We start from the raw sequence: 17,532 nt of genomic DNA on the forward strand, positions 1-17,532 counted from the left end.
TCCAGGTCCTGTCGGTCCAAGAAAGTCAGAGAATTGGGTAGTGGTTGTAGTAGCAGAGGGGCTCAGGCTTGGCAAGGATGGTCTGGTGGTCAACCAGCGGTGGATTTCCATCCAGGTGAGTCAGAGAGGTTGGGGTGCAACTCAGATGAGGGTTTAAGATTTCGAGGTTTGTGGCTTTGACTGCAGTGGATCAACGGGCTCGAGCTGCCGGCTGGTTTTTGATTAGTTATTTTTTTTATTTCTCTAGCTCTGTCCTCAGCATCCTGTACGTACGTAAGTGTGCGTATACGTGTACGTATGTAGGCAAAAAAAGCAAAACCGAAGCAACATCAGTGTGCAAACAGTTTTAGTAAATAATTCAGTTGATATTATCCTTTATATATTCCATACAACACTTAAAAACCACTTAAAAATATCTGAATTCCTTTTTTTTGGGAAAAAGAAGGTTATTTCTTTTCAATTTTTTCCTCCAAAGACATAACTCGGATGCCTGTGGGAATATATGCCCGTAAAAATTTAAATTAATGTAAAATATAAAAGTAACTGTGAAGAATGACCTAAAATAGCTTTCCAGTGTGGAAAAATACCACTCCTTGATATGTTACTCCCAAGCCCTGGCTTCTATTCTTGTATCTCGGTTCTAGGCTTTAGGAAAACACGAGTTTGAAAGAAAATTTCCTCATTTAAGGAAAAGAGAGAAATTTCTCACCTAGGTTCTTTCTGAGCTTCTATTTGAAGCCCTTGGCAGGTGACAAATTTAGAGTGAGTCCTCGGAACGATGAATTAGGATGGAAGAGGCGCATGGTCGGAGGTCCTTGGCAAATTCATTCATCGTAGGTCTCTGCGATGAGAAAGCGTCGTGTGTTCAAGGTCTGGGTTTGCAGCAAAGAGGCCATTGTATGATTTTTGTTTGTAGTTTGTCTAGGTCTTACCAAAATTACTCAACATGAAGGTGTGGAGGAGCCCCATGTTCACGCAGGGACTGCTTTTTCACTTCCACGTTTCATTTGCTCTGTCATTGTCCATGGGTTTCCGCATGGATCACGCCGCGTGTTTTCGAACGCGTGTGTTTTGGCGCGGGGCGGCTGGTTTAGGGAGATGTCCGCGGTGCGATTCCACCGCGCAGCAACGCTGAGCTGCCTTGATGTTCTCCTTGTCGGCTGTAGCATGTCGTGGACAGGGCAGGAGGGCGAGTCGTTTGATGTAAGAGCAACCCACTGATGAAAACACCCACTATTTTTAGATAAAAATAAACTAAACTGCCGTTTTTAGATAAAGATTGAAAAATAATTCTGTTATCCTTTCCGTGCCTTTTTACGTGTGTTATCAGGAGCTCAGCTGCACATTCCTGAGCTCTTTTTTTCCAGATCTACGTGCTGCTTGCCAAAAATGGGAATGGAAAATCGTGTGGTTTTCACTATGAGCCCCAATAATCTCCCTTGAAATAAAATCAGGGGAACACGTTTTCCTGGAGGGCAGAGATAGGAGGTGAGGGAGAGGCCAAGTGGGATTTGTCAGATGAAATGAAGTTTGTCTGAGAACTTGGAGATGCTCAAAATTCCCAGTGAAACTTCGGTGGAACCTCTTTCTCGATGAAGTCATGCTGGTATTAAAACCAAAACCACCTGACCTCGTCATATATCATCTTCATTTATTTTATATAGTGTACTGTAGAAAATACTGATATTTGGTAGGTTAGGGTTTTGTATTTTTTAGATAAATCAATCCAGCAGTAGAATTATTTTAAATAATTATTCCAATGAACTAATCTTGTAATAATTTCCCCTCACCAATAAAGGAGAATGCCGTATCATAAGAGCTACTCTTGGACATAAAGGTTTGGGTTTTGTCCTGCAAGCAGCTTCTTACGTGGTGTTTCCTCATTTTTTATACTGCAAGAAATTAATGTGATTACTTGTGCAGCTGCTACAAGATCCCAGACCTGTGGAATCTGGGAAGGAAAATGGAGGAAGAAGGAAATTTTGTTTCTCTTCTGAAATATTTCAGAGAAATACGTTCAAAGAAACTTTTTGACTTGGAGTTTGATGGGAAGACACTGACTTCTAACAGAAAGGCGACCACACCAAAGGTGACCTGAAATATCCCAAGCCACCCCGTGTGCCTGCACCCACGGTCACGGGGGCTGGTTTCTATGGAAAACGGAATGAATATGGAGCAATGATGGAAAGCAGATGAGCTCTTCAAATTCAGCATGAGGCAGGAGTTAGGAATCAGATAAGAAAAATAACTGTGTTAACGTGCATCCAGTTCTCACACAAATAACCTTTTTTGGCAGATTACGGGGGAGAGTCGCAACTGCCTCGGTAATGCGCTGTGAGCTCGAGGTCCGAAAATCCTTTGGGATAAACTTTTATAAGCAAAGGAACAACATTGACTCCTGGCTCTGAACTGATTAGAAGCGAGTGTTAATGGGATGTACCTGTTTGGAGAGAAGCTGGCTGGGTGTAGGCTTGAGCAGAGTTTCTGTAGCACGACTGGATCCAATGCCTGTTTAAATTTTCAGTGTTAATTGCAAACTCGCTGCGTCTCTTGGGAGCAGATCCCACCCTGTGTCAGGATGCCCAGCTCAATGCCAGCTGATGGGAGAGAAGGTAAAGGGAAAGCGAGGTGTTGAAGAACCTGCTTGCCCTGAATTTTCGATGACTAAGGCTTGACTTCATCGTTGACTCCTTTGGGTGTTCATTTGGTGGCTTTTCTGCAACGGGGTGCCCGTTGGTGGCCCCCTGATAGTTTCACACCCAACAAGAGGTGACTGTGATTCGCTTTTGTGTCCTTTAAAGGAATCTTCCCTGCGATGAAGAGAATCCTGTAGAAAAGAGATTAGGGAGGATTAACTGCTCCAGCCACCCTGTGCTTAAAGGAAGGATCTGGGTCAGGAGGCCGACGCGTTCCCCTGCCCGGCTGCAAAATGTGCAAGAGGGATGCTCAGTTCCTCGGATGCTGCCAGTGCTGCTTTGAAGCCGTTTGCACCAAGCAAATAAATGGAATGCTGGAAGGAAAGAGGCTCTGTCCAAGTCTGAACCCCTTTTTTTTCTTTGTGGCTTTGTTTAGAAAAAGAACAGTTTGTAACGATAAACTGTTGTCGTATCATGGCCAGGCAGTCCCCGTAACCGAGGGGTGTTAGTTCCATCCGTTCTCATCTAACTTGAATGTTTCATGGGCATGACTAGTATCTGAAATTGGGTACTTGGAAGGGGAAGAATAACCCAAAACTTGTGAAAGATGCTAAAACCAGAAGATTTGAACTCAAAAGGAAAGGAGAGAATTCCAGCCTGAGTTTTTATTTCATGTTTCATTCATTGTTTCCTTTAAAACACAGGCTTAAGGCTTCTGGAAAGCTGAAGTTGGCCTCTTGCTACTCAGCTAAGGGAAAAAGTAAGTGATGCCTCAGCAAATTCATGTGTAATTTTGTGTGTCCGTTTTTACGAGAGTAATTTAATCTCTACATTTAAGGATATCTGCTTCCATAGTAATCGCAGACCGAGTTTATGTTCTGCAGAATCCCATTCAATAAAGAGACAACCAAACCTCAGGCACCATGAGGACAAACATCCCATAACACTAATGATGAACTAGTAGAGTCTCTCCCTGGTTGATGTTTTTTTTCATTAATTTAGTGAATAAACACACAAATTCAGCAAGTTTATTTTCCTTTACCACCTGTTGACATCCGAATCTGTATCTTGCGTTTCCGTGAGCAATTTCTTGTAGGAGCCAAGACGGAGGTGTAGAAATACCTGCGTTGCTGTAGCTGGCATGAAGGGCACTCCATATTTTCCCTTGTGCTGGAAAGACAGCTCATCCTTTCTTCTGAGTCTGCTAAGCTGGGCTTGGCTGATCCTAGGAAGTCCTGTCAGCTCAGTGGTAGACTCCCGTCAGCTACTCTCCGTGTGTGTTGTTGCCAAAGTATCAAGACGATGTGATTTTGTGATCGTTCCTGGTGCCTTAATCAGGCTTTCAGGCAAGTTGTAGTAGGTCTAGAGCTGTGTCTGTAGTGTATCTGCTACTGGTCTGCAGGTCGGGTGTCTGTAGGGTGTCCGATGGACCATCATGCACAGCTTTCCTTCTGGTTCGGCTTCCAGATTTCCTACCCAATTCAGAAGAGCGTTCCTTGCAGTCTTTAGTTAACCTCCAACCTGGGTTATCTGCGTGGTTTTAATTTCCGAAGAAGACCATGGAACGCTTGCATTAACCGGGATATTATTAGTGCCCTGTCCCCCTCGACAAATGTCCATGGACTCAGGAGCTCTTTGGAGATCAGAAGATTTTGGACGGCACTGGGCTTGGTTGGAGTAATGTGTGAACTTCTAAATGTAGGAAGAGAAAAGCTGGTGGTGTTCAAACTGCCACAACTATTGCAAAATAACCTCTTTTTCTCCACAAACAACGCCGTTCAAGGAGACGCTTGGTGATGAGCACCAACTCGACGTACCGATGGGGGTCTTCATATACAGCATTTCCTTGTCTTTTGTGTTACCTTCGCCTCCTTCTCCCTCCCTCAACTGCAATTTTGGATCCCCGTCGTGACACGTAGTCGCTTCTAAACACCAACTACTGTGCGATAGAGATGACAAGTCTTTCAAGGTTGTCTTAGGAGTCATGTGAGAGACTTTGATTTTCTTGGGACGGGACGTGGCAAGTTGTACGATGCTCCCTGTAAGGCCGGTTTCGATTGAGCCGAGCGAGGCCGCACATGCACACCTGCCCGTCTAGATCAGCCAAAAAAAAATAGAGATGATTCCCCCCACTGGGGAAGGGAAGGATCCAGCTGGGGACAGAAGATGAGCTTCTCTGCCATGACCCACTCTTTTCTCTGATGAGCACAAGGGTGCTGTAAATCTTCCCATGGCGAACGGTTCTGGACCATTTCCAAGCCTGGAGAAATCGCACGTTACGACTCTCGTTGCCGGCGCGGCTGTTTCAGTGGTTTAGGTAACGTAACGACGGGCGTCGATCCTTGGAATGCAATAAAATGACTTGGAAAAAGCATTTAGTCGTGAACTTTGTGACTTCTGCTCTTCGACTTGGCTCTCTTGGAGCTTGGTGCTAATGCTCTGTTAAACATCAGGAGCCGGGAATTTCCTTCTGCCTTCTTTTCCGATGCTGGGGAAATACATATACGCGCACGTCTGCCTACGCAGCGGCAGCGTCCCCTTCTAAGCTTGACCTGTGTTTGCTTTTAAGTGCTTGTAGCTCAGCGGTGCTTTCAGCAACCAAAATACAGATCTGAGCAAACGTCAGTGAGAAGCGACTGCTGGGCTTCTACACCACGAGCTTTAACCAAATCTGCAAAAATGTAGTTGTGTTGAATTGCTGGGGGGTGTCACCCGATGGTTAAGTGATTCTTTTTCCTTTGATTCTCCTTTTTTTTTTCACTGTAGTGACTATATAAAGTGTATTTAAAACACTTCTGTCATGGAGATAGTACAGCAGAGCAAGTGTATGTGCCCTGAATAGATTTTACAACGTTTTGCTTAATGTGTTTTGATAAGTTATTTTTTAATAGAAGCTGAGAAAGGAGATAAGTGGATGTAAGATTGCTTTGGTGTTTCGTTCTTCGCCGGTGGAAAGCCCTTCAGGCAGCAAGGCCCCCGTGCAGCCTTGGTTTTTTCCTTTCTGGAGAGAAATATGCCAGTTTTCCCTTTTCTTTGTTTTTTGGGTTGCTGGTAACGTGTATCCCTTTGCAAAATCACAGTATTGTTTGATATGGCTTATAACAGAAAGATGGGAAGATCTCAGGCCTGGAGCCAAAGTATTGGAAAGCAAGACCAAAGCAATAAAGCTCACCCAGTTCCTACACATTCCCACCAGTGACTCCAGCCGGTGCTCTTTGGCCTTTGATCCTTCCTCATTTTCCTGAATTGTGTCAATATTTAACTTACTTGTACAGCATTTACATATAAAATATATATTAAAAATTCCATATAATATGCATTATTGTATGTATATATAAAGATGCTGCTAGCTGCTTTCTTAAAAAGAAGATTACGATATCTCTACAGATTGGATTACTAATGTTATGTTTTACTAACAGTTTATCTCCACACAGGTAACACAAGTAGCAAGACAACCGGGTCCTCCTGCCCCCTCCCCTTACACTGCACATGAAATAAATAAGGGACACCCAAACCTTGCTGCAACGCCACCGGGACATGCCTCGTCCCCTGGGCTTTCACAGGTAAGACGTGACGTCGGAGCAGAGCGTTCCCAGCTTCCCTCTTTTCCTCTTCTCTAATTCTCAGCTTTGCTTCTCAGAGATTGCCGTTGTCATCTCGTCCGTGACCGACAGAGAAAACTTGAGTAGTGAATAATATCTTTACGTGGCTCGAGCCTTGCAGTGACTTATAGGTAGCGCTCAAGTTGATGAGGTGTTGCTTTGTCGTTGGTTCTGTAACAGAAGCTAAAAGCAACTTGAAAAACTGTAGGAAATACTCATTGAGGAGATGTTCTTCCCTGTTGGGTTACGCTGCCTTGGGGCATGCCCTGACTTCCCTTTTTAAACGCCAAAAACGTGTCCGATGTCCTCCGTTAGGGATTTTTTTCAGTTTCAAATGTTTTGTGCAGGACGCTGCAATTCTGTAATTCTCCGAAAAAATGGGGCAGTAAAATGAATGACAAAAATGAAAGAAACGAGACAAAGGACTGATGAGGAAAAAAGGATGGAAGAGGAGATAAGTAGGAGTTACAATAGAACGGAGAAATAGCGTTTAGTAAGATATGTGGAAAAAATTGGTCTTTTTGTAGTCTCTATTAGATGAATGTTCTACAGGGTTGACGAGTGAGTGGAGAAGCTTATCTTAAAAAAGGAAGAGGCAAAAGAGACAGGTAATAGGGCACGGAAGGAGGAGAGAGAAAAGATACAGGATGGGGCAAAGGGGGATATGTAAGAGTATGGAGGTTTGAGAGAGAGGAAAGCCTTATGTTTGCTCTTGCTTAATTTATCCGTGGTCAAATAAATGGGATAAAGTAGGAAGACGTGAGTAGGTCAGCTATTACGAAGTGTGGTTTACTTCTAAACAAGATGTTGAGCGGGGAGGTGGGATGACGAGCCGAGGACGGGCTGGGAACGATGGTGAGAGCCCCGAGCGTGTCGCAGCGGTGGGAGAAGGCGAACTTGCTGCTGCTCCTGCCAGCCTCTTCCATTGGGATGAAATATTAAACGGCAGCTGACCTTTTAGACCCGGAGATGTGTGAAAACAAATAAGGTCGTGTAAGGAACACTTCTCCTTTAATATTACACATTCGAGATGAAGCTCGGTGGGAAAAGTGGAAAGTTGTGGTCGTGTTTGGAAAAAAAAAAATCTGCAAATGCTCGTCGTTTGTGAGTGGGAAATTAGAGGCTGAAGTATCTGTTCAAGATGGCAAATAGGTTGCAGGCGTTAAGTCAGCGCTCGCGGAGCTGTTTCTTGCGCTCTTGCTCCATGGTTGTTGGAAAAAACATCTCTGTTTCGGAGACTGAGCCTCACATAGCAGAGGGAGAACATCGCAGGGTTGCAGAGCAAACCTTCAGATGTTGTCTGGCTTATGTCATGCATCAAGAAATTAATTCCTGGTAAACCTCGTCAGCAGAGGGAAGCTAATCATGTGGCAGATAAGAGGGGAAGAAAGAGAACGTTCTAAAAGAAAAATATTCTAATCAAGGTCGGTTTTGGTTGTGTTTTTTTTTTCCTTCTTCCCTTAATATTTTCCTGTTGAGTCAGTGCGTACGTAGAGAGCGGGCTGCGTGCCAAATCACCGCTCCAGCCGCCGGGAAAACGCTCGTTTCCTGTTCTGCTGGCTCTTATCGCCTTGGAAATGAGTGTCGGATTGTGTCAATGCTGCTTGTAGGAGCGGTCTGACCTTACGTCCCCCATGTCAGCTGAGGATCCTCGAGGGCTCCAGGAGGATATTTGTCCTCTGACTGTCTGGGCCCGGCCCTTGGGTGCTTAGCCAGAGGAGGAAAAAGCAAGATCCGAGGTTATGTGCCAGGCAAAGCATGAGTTGTTGTGCTCTTTTGGGGCCTGTGGAGGAGTGAGGTGTGGGGACGTTGCTGTAAGTGGTTCCTCCAAAGCTGGGATCCAGCAGCAAAGCAGCAAAACCAGTGGTTTTGGTTCATTCACAGCACTTGCCTCTGACCAGATGTTTTCGCTCCTGTGGTGTCCCATCGGTTGACCCTCTCGTTTTGCAGCTGGAGGTGAAGAGTTGAAATGGAAGTGCCTGCACTTGAGACACTTCCACCAGTAAGGCTTGAAAAAGGGATTCAAGACTCTTGACATAAGCAGCTACAGGGTAACTTGTCCCCAGAGAAAATTTTCCACACCCCTAAACTATTTAGGTAAACTTTAAGGTGGCTTGTGTTTTTTTTTCTTTAACACTGGAATTCTGAATATTCTTATGTGTATCTCACTCGGATCGCTGTCGGGTGTTGAGTTTCAATATTATGGCAAGGAATGGCCCAGTTGAGCGGGGTGTCGGATGAAAGCATCACCTTTTCATTGCGCCCGTCGCTTTGCCTCCTGTGGGTCTCGCTGAGTGCCCTTGTGTACTCGTGGTAAGAGGTGAGTGGAAGTTTCCTGTTTCCAGACTGCTTGTAGTTTTGTGATCTTTTATTGTGACTTCATGTATTTGTTCTCTTTCAGGTAAACAATCAAAATCCTTTACATCTCTCATCGCTTGAAAGCTTTTTCCATGCTGTAATTGTTCTTTCTGTCTGATTCTTGGGCCCTTGAAATCCTCCTGTTTCCCTTTTGAGATAAAGGGACCAGAGCTGACGTGTTATTCTGCTGAACTGGTTATTACTGATTTCTTTAACAGCAATATAACACTTCACAAACTGCCCGGTGCCTTAACAACCCGCGCTGCGTTGGTGGTTGAACGCCGAACAAACGTCTTTGCGTTTGTCCAGTTGTGCCTAACGTAGCGGGGTGTGTTTGCGTGGCGAGGGGAGTGTGTGTGTGTTCTTGATTTGACAGAGTAATTAAAAAGATAAGGAAGAGACCACTTGGTTTGAATTAAAATCTGATTAAGGAGTCGCTGATTTCTCCACCAGAGCTGTGACTTGATGAATACTCACAAAACTGAGTCTTTCCAAGGTAGGGGACTGCTGTTTAGGCAGCAGTGAATGAAAATATTTACGCGTGTTTTTAGGCTTCAGATATCACTGAGGTCTAAAAATAATTTTGCCAGTGATAGAATACGTATTACTTGCTTGTGTGGTCACAAATTACTCTGTGTGCTGTCAGACCAAGGCTCAGCGGAGAGGTCAGTCCCTAGTAGGCATCTCAGCATCCCTCCTCTTGGATCTCAGCGTTCCTTACCAGTTTCTTCAAGTGGGGGTCTCGCAGAAGCTGCGAGGGTTAGTAAGTGCTGCAGTTCCACAAGTGGTCCCCTCGCTGTCCTGGCTGCTCTAAAGCTACCTGTTCCAGAAAGTCTGGGTGGTGGGAGAAGAGGTCGTATCTTAAAATGCTGGTGAAGTGATAAAAGGAGCTGCCGTCCTGTAGAAAAGCTGTGGGCACTGGGAGCTGGAGCACTTCATAGGGCTGCAGGCTGCTGCGTGATGAGATGATGGCATCGTGTTGAGTGGTCCGTAAGAGAGACTTTTGGAACCACCGACCAGGAAATGTATGGAATATTTAGATAAGCCAGGGGCAAATTTAAGTTGCACCTTTGTAGCTGCCTTTTCTTTAACTTCATTAAATAAACCGAAAGGGATGGTCCTGCGGTGCTGTGGTTTGGTGTCTTGTTCACTTATTCTCCTACCTCTTCCATTTGGTGTAGCCAAAACAAGAGAAGGGCTTGCTGTTCCACTTCCTCCGAAGTCTTTCGCGATGACCAGCCTCTGCCACTTTGCTGCCCTTCGGAATTAGTTTCTGCAGCGAAATGAGAAGAGCTCAGCAGTGATGTGAAACGGTCCCCCAGCAAGAGACAGTGTTTCTGCTTCCCAAATTCCAGCGCCTTGAAATCATCCTGCTGCTCTGGGGAATGCGTTGAACTCCGCCGGCGTTGGCGAATGCGCAGCACATGTTGCCGCAGTGAGGTTATGGCCAGATGTGGCCCCACATACAAAAAATTGCCCATTTCTGTCGTTCTTCGCGCCGAAGGGCCCCTCGTGCAGCCTGGGAGAAGAGGGATACATCTCCTCTGCCTCCTCTCTTGGCTCGCAGACCTCGGAAGTGGCTGGCTTGAGACAATCCACTTTCTCGGCGTACAATGGAAAGGAGAAGTCATTGAAAAGGAGTTGAGAAGTTCCTCCTTGGCCGTGGCTACTGGATCAAGTTATCCTGAGATCGGGTAGGGCTTGAATTTACAGCGTACCTGGCACCGCGGGGTAACATCTTGCCTGAGGACTCTCATCCCGTGGTGGATGTGAGATGGTCCGGGACAAGGAGCGGTCACACCGGCGGTTAACACAAAGCAGCTGAAACGCTGTAAATCCACCCCGCCTCCGGCTTTAGTTACAGTAATTTATGATGTAGTCGTGCCTGAAGATGGGAATAACGAGAAAGCGGAGCTTGTCCAAAGGAACCAGACTGGGGCTTGGAAGGAGGCAGCAGAAAAGGGCTTTCCTCTGCCCAGTAAGCCATCAAAAGAGAAGGAGGAGGATCCTCTGGTTGTGCCACGACCAGGAGGCAGCGTGCGAAGCTCAGGGTGACAGGAGAAGACAATTTCATCCCTCCTCGTGAGCTCGGCGTGTTTCGAAGGATCCCGAGGAACAAGGGCAGTGGGTTCTGGCGCAACAAGACAGAGCACCGTGAGAGGGGAATGGTTTGGAAAAGGCTCTGGGCCTTCTCTGCCTCGGCTTCAAAACCGCGGGCTCCGATGTGCGTACTGAGGGATTCTTTTTGGTCTGGGACCAGAGTTTGTACGTATTGACGGACCACGCTTGGAACAAATCGCCAGGAATTTCCTCTGTAGCCAGGGAAGGCTTTAGCTCTCGTTGGGAACACGCTGTGCACCCAGCAGATGGGCACTCCGTGCCCACGGCCACCTCTCGGGCTGGGACGATGGAGTCCCCGGTTAGCACAGGACCCTGCGGCGCCTACTGAGACCTTATTCCGGAGCTGTTGTTTCAATAATCCCGTATCTGTTTCTGACAACGCCGAGATGCACCCGCGAAAACAAAAGTGTGGGAGAGCGGAGTTCTCAGGATCGTGGTGCACGGAGACCTCGACTTCTAGGTGGCTGCTTGAAATCGGGAACAGATTGTACCAGCTGCAGCTCGTTACCATCTGGTTCTTCGCCTTAAGTGAAAAGAGTTTTGTGGTCTCATTCTGGTCGTCAGAAATGTCACCGTTGCTGAATTAACGTTTGTAATAGCAGCGAGACATTCCTTAGTACCTTGGGGTCTGGGAATCGGTGCCAGGAAGCGTGTCTGTGTGCCATCTGTGGCATGTTCATAGGCAATCCCCCAGCCCCCCTTTTTATTATCTTGGATCCTTCTACGGGAGCTTAGAACCATGATGGAGTCCTTCCCTCCCATCGCTCGTAGCCCAATTCGGATTTTGGATGCTTTTAGCGAAGTGATGTTAATCAGTTGGAATGGGAGGAGGAGCGTGAGTGAATCGGAACCTCACCCGTCCGTGCCCTGCGGTGAGTCGGGTGCCCTGGGACGTGGCGAGTGTTACGGTGGCTGTTGGCTCCTCGTGTCACAGGCAGTTACCTTCTATGTTTTGTTGCCTGCAAACTATGTATAACCCTCATCTTCCCCCAAATGCAGCTATTCCCCGTTATCCGAGTCCATGGATACTTTGCTGTGTGTAAAGTCAGATAATTCGACTTCCACGGCCCCAGGAGCGCGAGGGGTTCCCTAATTTCGTCATCTCATTTGTACAAACACCCTGTCCATCGTTTTCTGTGTCAGGAGAGTATCTTCTGTGGATGCCTTGGTCAGAGTTGGTTCTCAAAGCTTTGCAGGGAACTCTTCACGCAGAGAGCTTTTCCGTACAGGAACCTCCTGGTTCTCCGTAAGTTGCCGTTACGCCGGATTTCACGCTGATTAAAACCACACAGAATCCTGTAACTTGTAGAGCAGGTCCAGTTGTTGGTCAGGATGTTAATTAATGATCATCTTGGTGGCCACGATGATGTGGACACGGAATGAAAGGTTGATAAACTCTCCTTGGGTAAGTCAGGGCTGGACTGGCCCAGAGAGGAGTTTTTGCATTGTGTGTCCTGACCCTCTTCTACCTCCAAACAGCGGATTTCCCTTCCTTGGCTCTTCTATCCATACCAGATAACGAGGATAATGAAAATTTAAACAACTAAGCTCTCGATGGTGCTTTATGGGCAAGAACCTGCTTCGAGAGACATGCGTTGATGTCTTCTGAGCAGTCAAGAGTTGGACCTCTCGTACTTCTCACTCCTTTCCTTGCTCGTGCTTCCATACGTCCGGGCCAGGCTTCTTCGCAACACGTATTTCTAACGGAGCTCGCTAATTCTGAGCTTGCAGGAGCAGATGACTGCAGGTGGAGATTTGAAAACGCGAGTTATTTAATAGCTGATAAATCCAGGAGAAGCGTAATCTCCTTTTGGCCTTTGTGTTAAAGACCTGCTGGAAGTGCAGCTGAACTCTCTGCTTTCTAATAGGATTAGTAGGTTTTTGATTGGGTTAATAACGCTGGGAATATTTGCTCATATAACGTATTTCATTATTTTTTTTTGACTCAATGCTGTGCCTTTTACCTCCTTAGTTTAAATCTGGGCAAATCTGTGCTGGAAACCTAAAGTGTGTCTGTGTCTCAGCACCTGCCATCGGTGCCTTTCAGGTTTTGGGGTGCTTTTGTGCAGGGGTGCTCCGCTTCACGGGTGTCTTCTAATGTGGGGAGAGCAGCTGGGGGTGAGAGCTGCAGGGAGGGAGATCTGGGATAGTAGGGAAGGCGTAATGTGGTAGTAGGGAAGGCGTAACGATGCCGATCAGCGCTCTTAACTAAGAATGATTTAACCTTGGGAACAGTTAACTTTCCAAAGGCGCAACGTGGGTGGGATGAATGAATTTATTTTAATATCCGTGCACTTAGGAAGGGGTAGAAACAGCCTTATTTTTTTTTTTTTTTTCTAACAAGGAAAGGAAAGAAAGAAAAATCTGTTACGATTTTATCACGTACATGTGCAAAGGAAAAGATTGCGGCGCAAATCCCGAGTCTAGTTAGGACCAGGTCAGCCTGCAGGCCCACCCCCTCACTGCTCCCGCTACCTTCTGCGCGGATTACTGCTCTGAGAGGTGGATTTAATGCTTCTCCACGTGCTCTTGTGTGCTGGGGGGGAAGATAATGTGTTTATCCTACTGCTGCTTGAGCTTTTTCTTTCAGGAGTAACCTTAGCCCAGCTCGGAGCCTTCCCTGGCCCGTCCACCCTGGCGTAAAGTGAGTTCTTTCGAATCAAAAAGCTCCCACGGTAGGTGTCTTGGCCACACCACACTCCTGGATGCAGGATCTAGGGGAAGAGTTTTCTTTTGGCTTGTGATGCTATTGGGAATCAAAAGCAGTTTTAAAATTGCCAGTAACTTTTCTTGTTGTTTTGGATTGAAATCGCGTTTTTAATAGAAAATCAAACTCATCTGTAGCAGTTTCAAAATTCTACAGATCCCTTTCTTCAGAGTTTTCCATGCACATTTTCTGTTCTCACAGTCACGTGGGCTGTGCTTTATTTTGATGCTTTTTAGACTTTGCCACTTGTTGAACCACATAGTGTAAGAAGACAAAATAACATGAGGCAACTTGCCATTTTCTTGTGTTTAATAATTTCTCTTCTGGTATTCCTTCTGTAACTATACCTTCTGGTCCATACAATTTCATGGATGCTTTCTTGCATACTCCGGAAAATACGTCATTTTTAAACAAACACAATGCCTTGCAGAAGGCAATATGTCCCAATAAACACAAAAGTCAGAGATTTACACGGTCTGCATTTTGTAAACGTGGAGGGGCATAAAATATCCCTGCAAATATATAAAACAAGGCAGAAGGAGCCCTGGAATTCCTGGAGTTCACTGTTAGCTGTTGTGTCAGACTGGGGAATTGAAGAATAACCTCCAGAGCTGCTTACAACTTCAGGAGGGAGGACCTGCCCGTCAGGGGTGAAGGTTTGAAATCCATAAACAGGGTGGTTCTCCTGCGAGCTGGCATCTCGATGAGCTGCTTTCCGCTCGGGACAAAGAACACAAAACGGTTTGATGGTTACGGAGCAGTAATTCCACTTTTGGCTCTTTGTGGCCCGGAAGGGCTGTGCCAATGTTCTCCATAGACCCTTCCTTACGGTGCCATTAGACCATTAATTTATTTAGTTGCTTTCCGTTGTCCATATTTGCAGTGGCGTTTCCGGGCTTCAGCGTGACGCGGTGAAATTTGAACATTTCATCCGATTGATGCCGTAGACTTATAAAATGGTTAAGGTTGGAAGGGACCTGGAGATCATCTAGTCCAAGTGTCTGCTCAAAGCAGGGTCAGCTAGAGCAGCTTACTCTGGACCATGTCCACTTGGATTTTGAATATCTCCAAGGATGGAAATATCCTTAGAGATAGAAGACAACAAATTTTTGGAGCTTTTTGTTGAATCTTGGGGGAGAGTAGGAGGAAAGGTGCCAACTTGCTGCTGCTGTTTTGACACCAACATGGATTGGGGAGGGGTCTCCCAATCATAGAATAGAATCATAGAATCATGGAATGGTTTGGGTTGGAAGGGACCTTAAAGATCATCTAGTTCCAACCCCCCTGCCATGGACAGGGTCACCTCCCACTACACCAGGTTGCCCAAAGCCTCATCCAACCTGGCCTTGAACACTGCCAGGGATGGGGCATCCACAACTGTTCTGGGCAACCTGTGCCAGTGCCTCACCACCCTCAGTGTTCATGTTCATGTTCCAATTCAGGTCATGTTCCTGAGCAGAAGTATTTATCCTCAAAGTTCATTTTCTGGTTAAATTGGGGTGAGATTTTATAGGACAAGTGGAAGGCGCTTTGCAATCTCAAGGATGTCTCAGCTGAGATTCCCAGGTGTGCTTCCAGCAGTGGAGCTATTGGAGTTTCTCCCCTCGACCCACTATATTTTTGAGTACCTTTGTTATGGAAAACATCAGTTCACTTAATTATGTGATGGTCATTACCAGCCCACCCCCAGGCTGCGAGCCATGTGCCGCAGTCAAGGCAGGGCCTGTCACTTCCATCTCTGTAAGAAGCCAAGTAAATCCATACGAGTATTTACAGATGTTACGGAATGATCATCTGCTGTGCTTTATCCCTGCCCTCGTGCCTCCGTTAACAGCAGTCTGGAACCGAGGCAGGTTCTGTGTTGATGGATTTAATAAACAAGCATCTTTGGGAGGGGAGCAGCACTAGCAGAGCATCTGTCCACCCTAGTGTCTCAAAATTAACCCCTTTTAGAACATTTCCCTCTGCATCTTCAGCTGGCCGCGTCACTGCCGTCCGAAATTGGGCACGGGTTTATCAGCTTGAGCACCTTATCTTTTTTTTTTTTTTTTAAAAAGCAGAAAGATTCTTCTTTCCTCCCGAAAGCTGTGTGTTATAGTTACCTTTGCGCCGTGGTAAGGGACGGTCGCGTTCAGCGGTATAGCTGCTGATAAAATAATCACAATTATTATTTGAAAAGGAAAAATAGGGTAAGCCTGGACTTTGGGGAGATAACATGTCGAAGAGGGATGCTTTCTGTCATGCTTTTCCTTTTCACCCTCCTCCTTTGTAACATCCCTGCAGGAATAATAACCAGATTGTCTTAAGCAGGAAGGAAAGGAGAGCGTATCTTGTGCCTATATTGCCCTCTGCACAAGCTGCCTTTGTCCAGAGCAGAGGAAACCACGTTTCCTTCGCCGTTTCCCTCGCTGAGAATCTGATGATTTATATTAAAGTAGGAAAAATGCCCGTAGTTCAGTGGTGGGTGCCTGGGACTCAGTTTCCCCATTCAGCTCGCTGCCTTCGCCCGCTGGAGCACAAGACTAAATCACAGGAAGCCATAAAAAAGGTTGTTAAAAAATGTAGCAGGGCAGGTGATGACACAGGTGATGGACCTCGAGACAAACCACCGCGGGGGAGCAGAGATACCAGGGGCTGAACCGCGTTCGCGAGAGGCGCGATTCCTCCTGGGTCAGGATATTTTTATCCTTTTACATTTACTGACACGGGGAATTCTCCTGAAGTTTGGGCTTATGGAAAAAGAAGAGAGTGGAAACTGCTGTGCTGTCGAGGAGGAGGAGTGGTGAAGATGCTGAGGGCTGCAAGCGGCGCAGGCTCTTCTCTACTTGTTCTTCTTGTCTGCGATTTGGGGAATCACTGAAATCCTCATCACTTTTATAGGATGAGGCACCTGGAGCTACCTGAGTATCTGGCATTTGGAGGAAATGGCTTTTGAAAAAAGCCTGTGTATTTAAAGAAACACACGGAATGGTCGCAGTCCCTGTTGACTCTTTGCTTCCATCTGAATCATAGAATCATGGAATGGTTTGGGTTGGAAGGGACCTTCAAGATCATCCAGTTCCAACTCCCCTGCCATGGGCAGGGACACCCTCCACTACACCAGGTTGCTCAAAGCCTCATCCAACCTGGCCTTGAACACTTCCAGGGATGGGGCAGCCACAGCTTCTCTGGGCAACCTGTGCCAGTGCCTCACCACCCTCAGAGGGAAGAATTTCTCCCTTAGATCCCATTGAAATCTCCCCTCTTCCAGTGTAAAGCCATTGCCCCGTGTCCTGTCACTACATGCCCTCGGCCCAAAGCCCCTCTCCAGCTTTCTTGGAGCCCCTTTAGGCACTGGAAGGTGCTGGAAGGTCTCCCTGGAGCCTTCTCTTCTCCAGGCTGAACAGCCCCAACTCTCCCAGCCTGTCTCCAGAGCAGAGGTGCTCCAGCCCTTGGATCGTCTCTGTGGCCTCTTCTGGACCCACTCTGAATCCAAACCTCGAAGCTTCCTAGTACATCCAATGTGCAAAAACTTTGTACCAGTGTCGCAAGCTGGTCCCATCCCAGCCCCTTCATCAGGAAAAGGGTTTTTGCTCTGTAATTGTGTGAAATTCTATTTCAAATCTACACAGCTCTGTTCAGTGTTACAACAGAGCTCCAGTACCTGCATCATTGGTTTTAATGGGGCTTTGAATATTCCAGTTAATATATACCAATATATGCAGAAAAATCAGAGTGTTTTCAGGTTACTGATGCATCTCACAGGGCAGGAGCGTTGGCTTGTAGAGGGTCAGCAGAGTAGAACTGCCGTGTATTTTTATTTTACGGAGGTGCTGTGATGAGGAGAAGCCGATTTCAGTGATGCTGGATGATTTGCAAATGAGCTGCTTAAAAAAATTGAAATTCTTCATGCGGTGCATACCAAAAACCCTGTGTATTTGAACGTGCAGCTGTGAATGGGGACTTGGGTTTAACAGAATAGTCTGATGGGGTGTTTGGTCGTACGCCGTCGAAGTGTCGGTGTGAATAATGAAAGCCAAAGCATTTAGAGGGGAATTGTCCCTGTTTGTTGGTTTAATCATTATTGTGCTGTTTTTGAAGCTGTAAAGCTGGGATAGTTCACGGGAGT

General features: G+C 46.4%; 1 protein-coding gene across 5 annotated transcripts in view; it reads left to right on the plus strand.

Moving 5' to 3' along the window:
- EIF4G3 (eukaryotic translation initiation factor 4 gamma 3) overlaps window positions 1–17,532 on the plus strand; it is a 154,498-nt gene that overhangs the window by 45,716 nt on the left and 91,250 nt on the right. For 4 of the 5 annotated variants that reach the window (XM_086625692.1, XM_086625694.1, XM_086625691.1 and 1 more), the window contains one exon: window positions 6,056–6,199. In XM_086625692.1, the coding sequence (XP_086481818.1) occupies window positions 6,056–6,199 (144 nt within the window). The remainder of the gene's footprint in view (window positions 1–6,055; window positions 6,200–17,532) is intronic. The other variant, XM_086625705.1, reaches the window with a different exon arrangement.

Source organism: Tauraco erythrolophus, chromosome 23 (assembly GCF_009769465.1).
Source record: "Tauraco erythrolophus isolate bTauEry1 chromosome 23, bTauEry1.pri, whole genome shotgun sequence".
NCBI lineage: Eukaryota > Metazoa > Chordata > Aves > Musophagiformes > Musophagidae > Tauraco > Tauraco erythrolophus.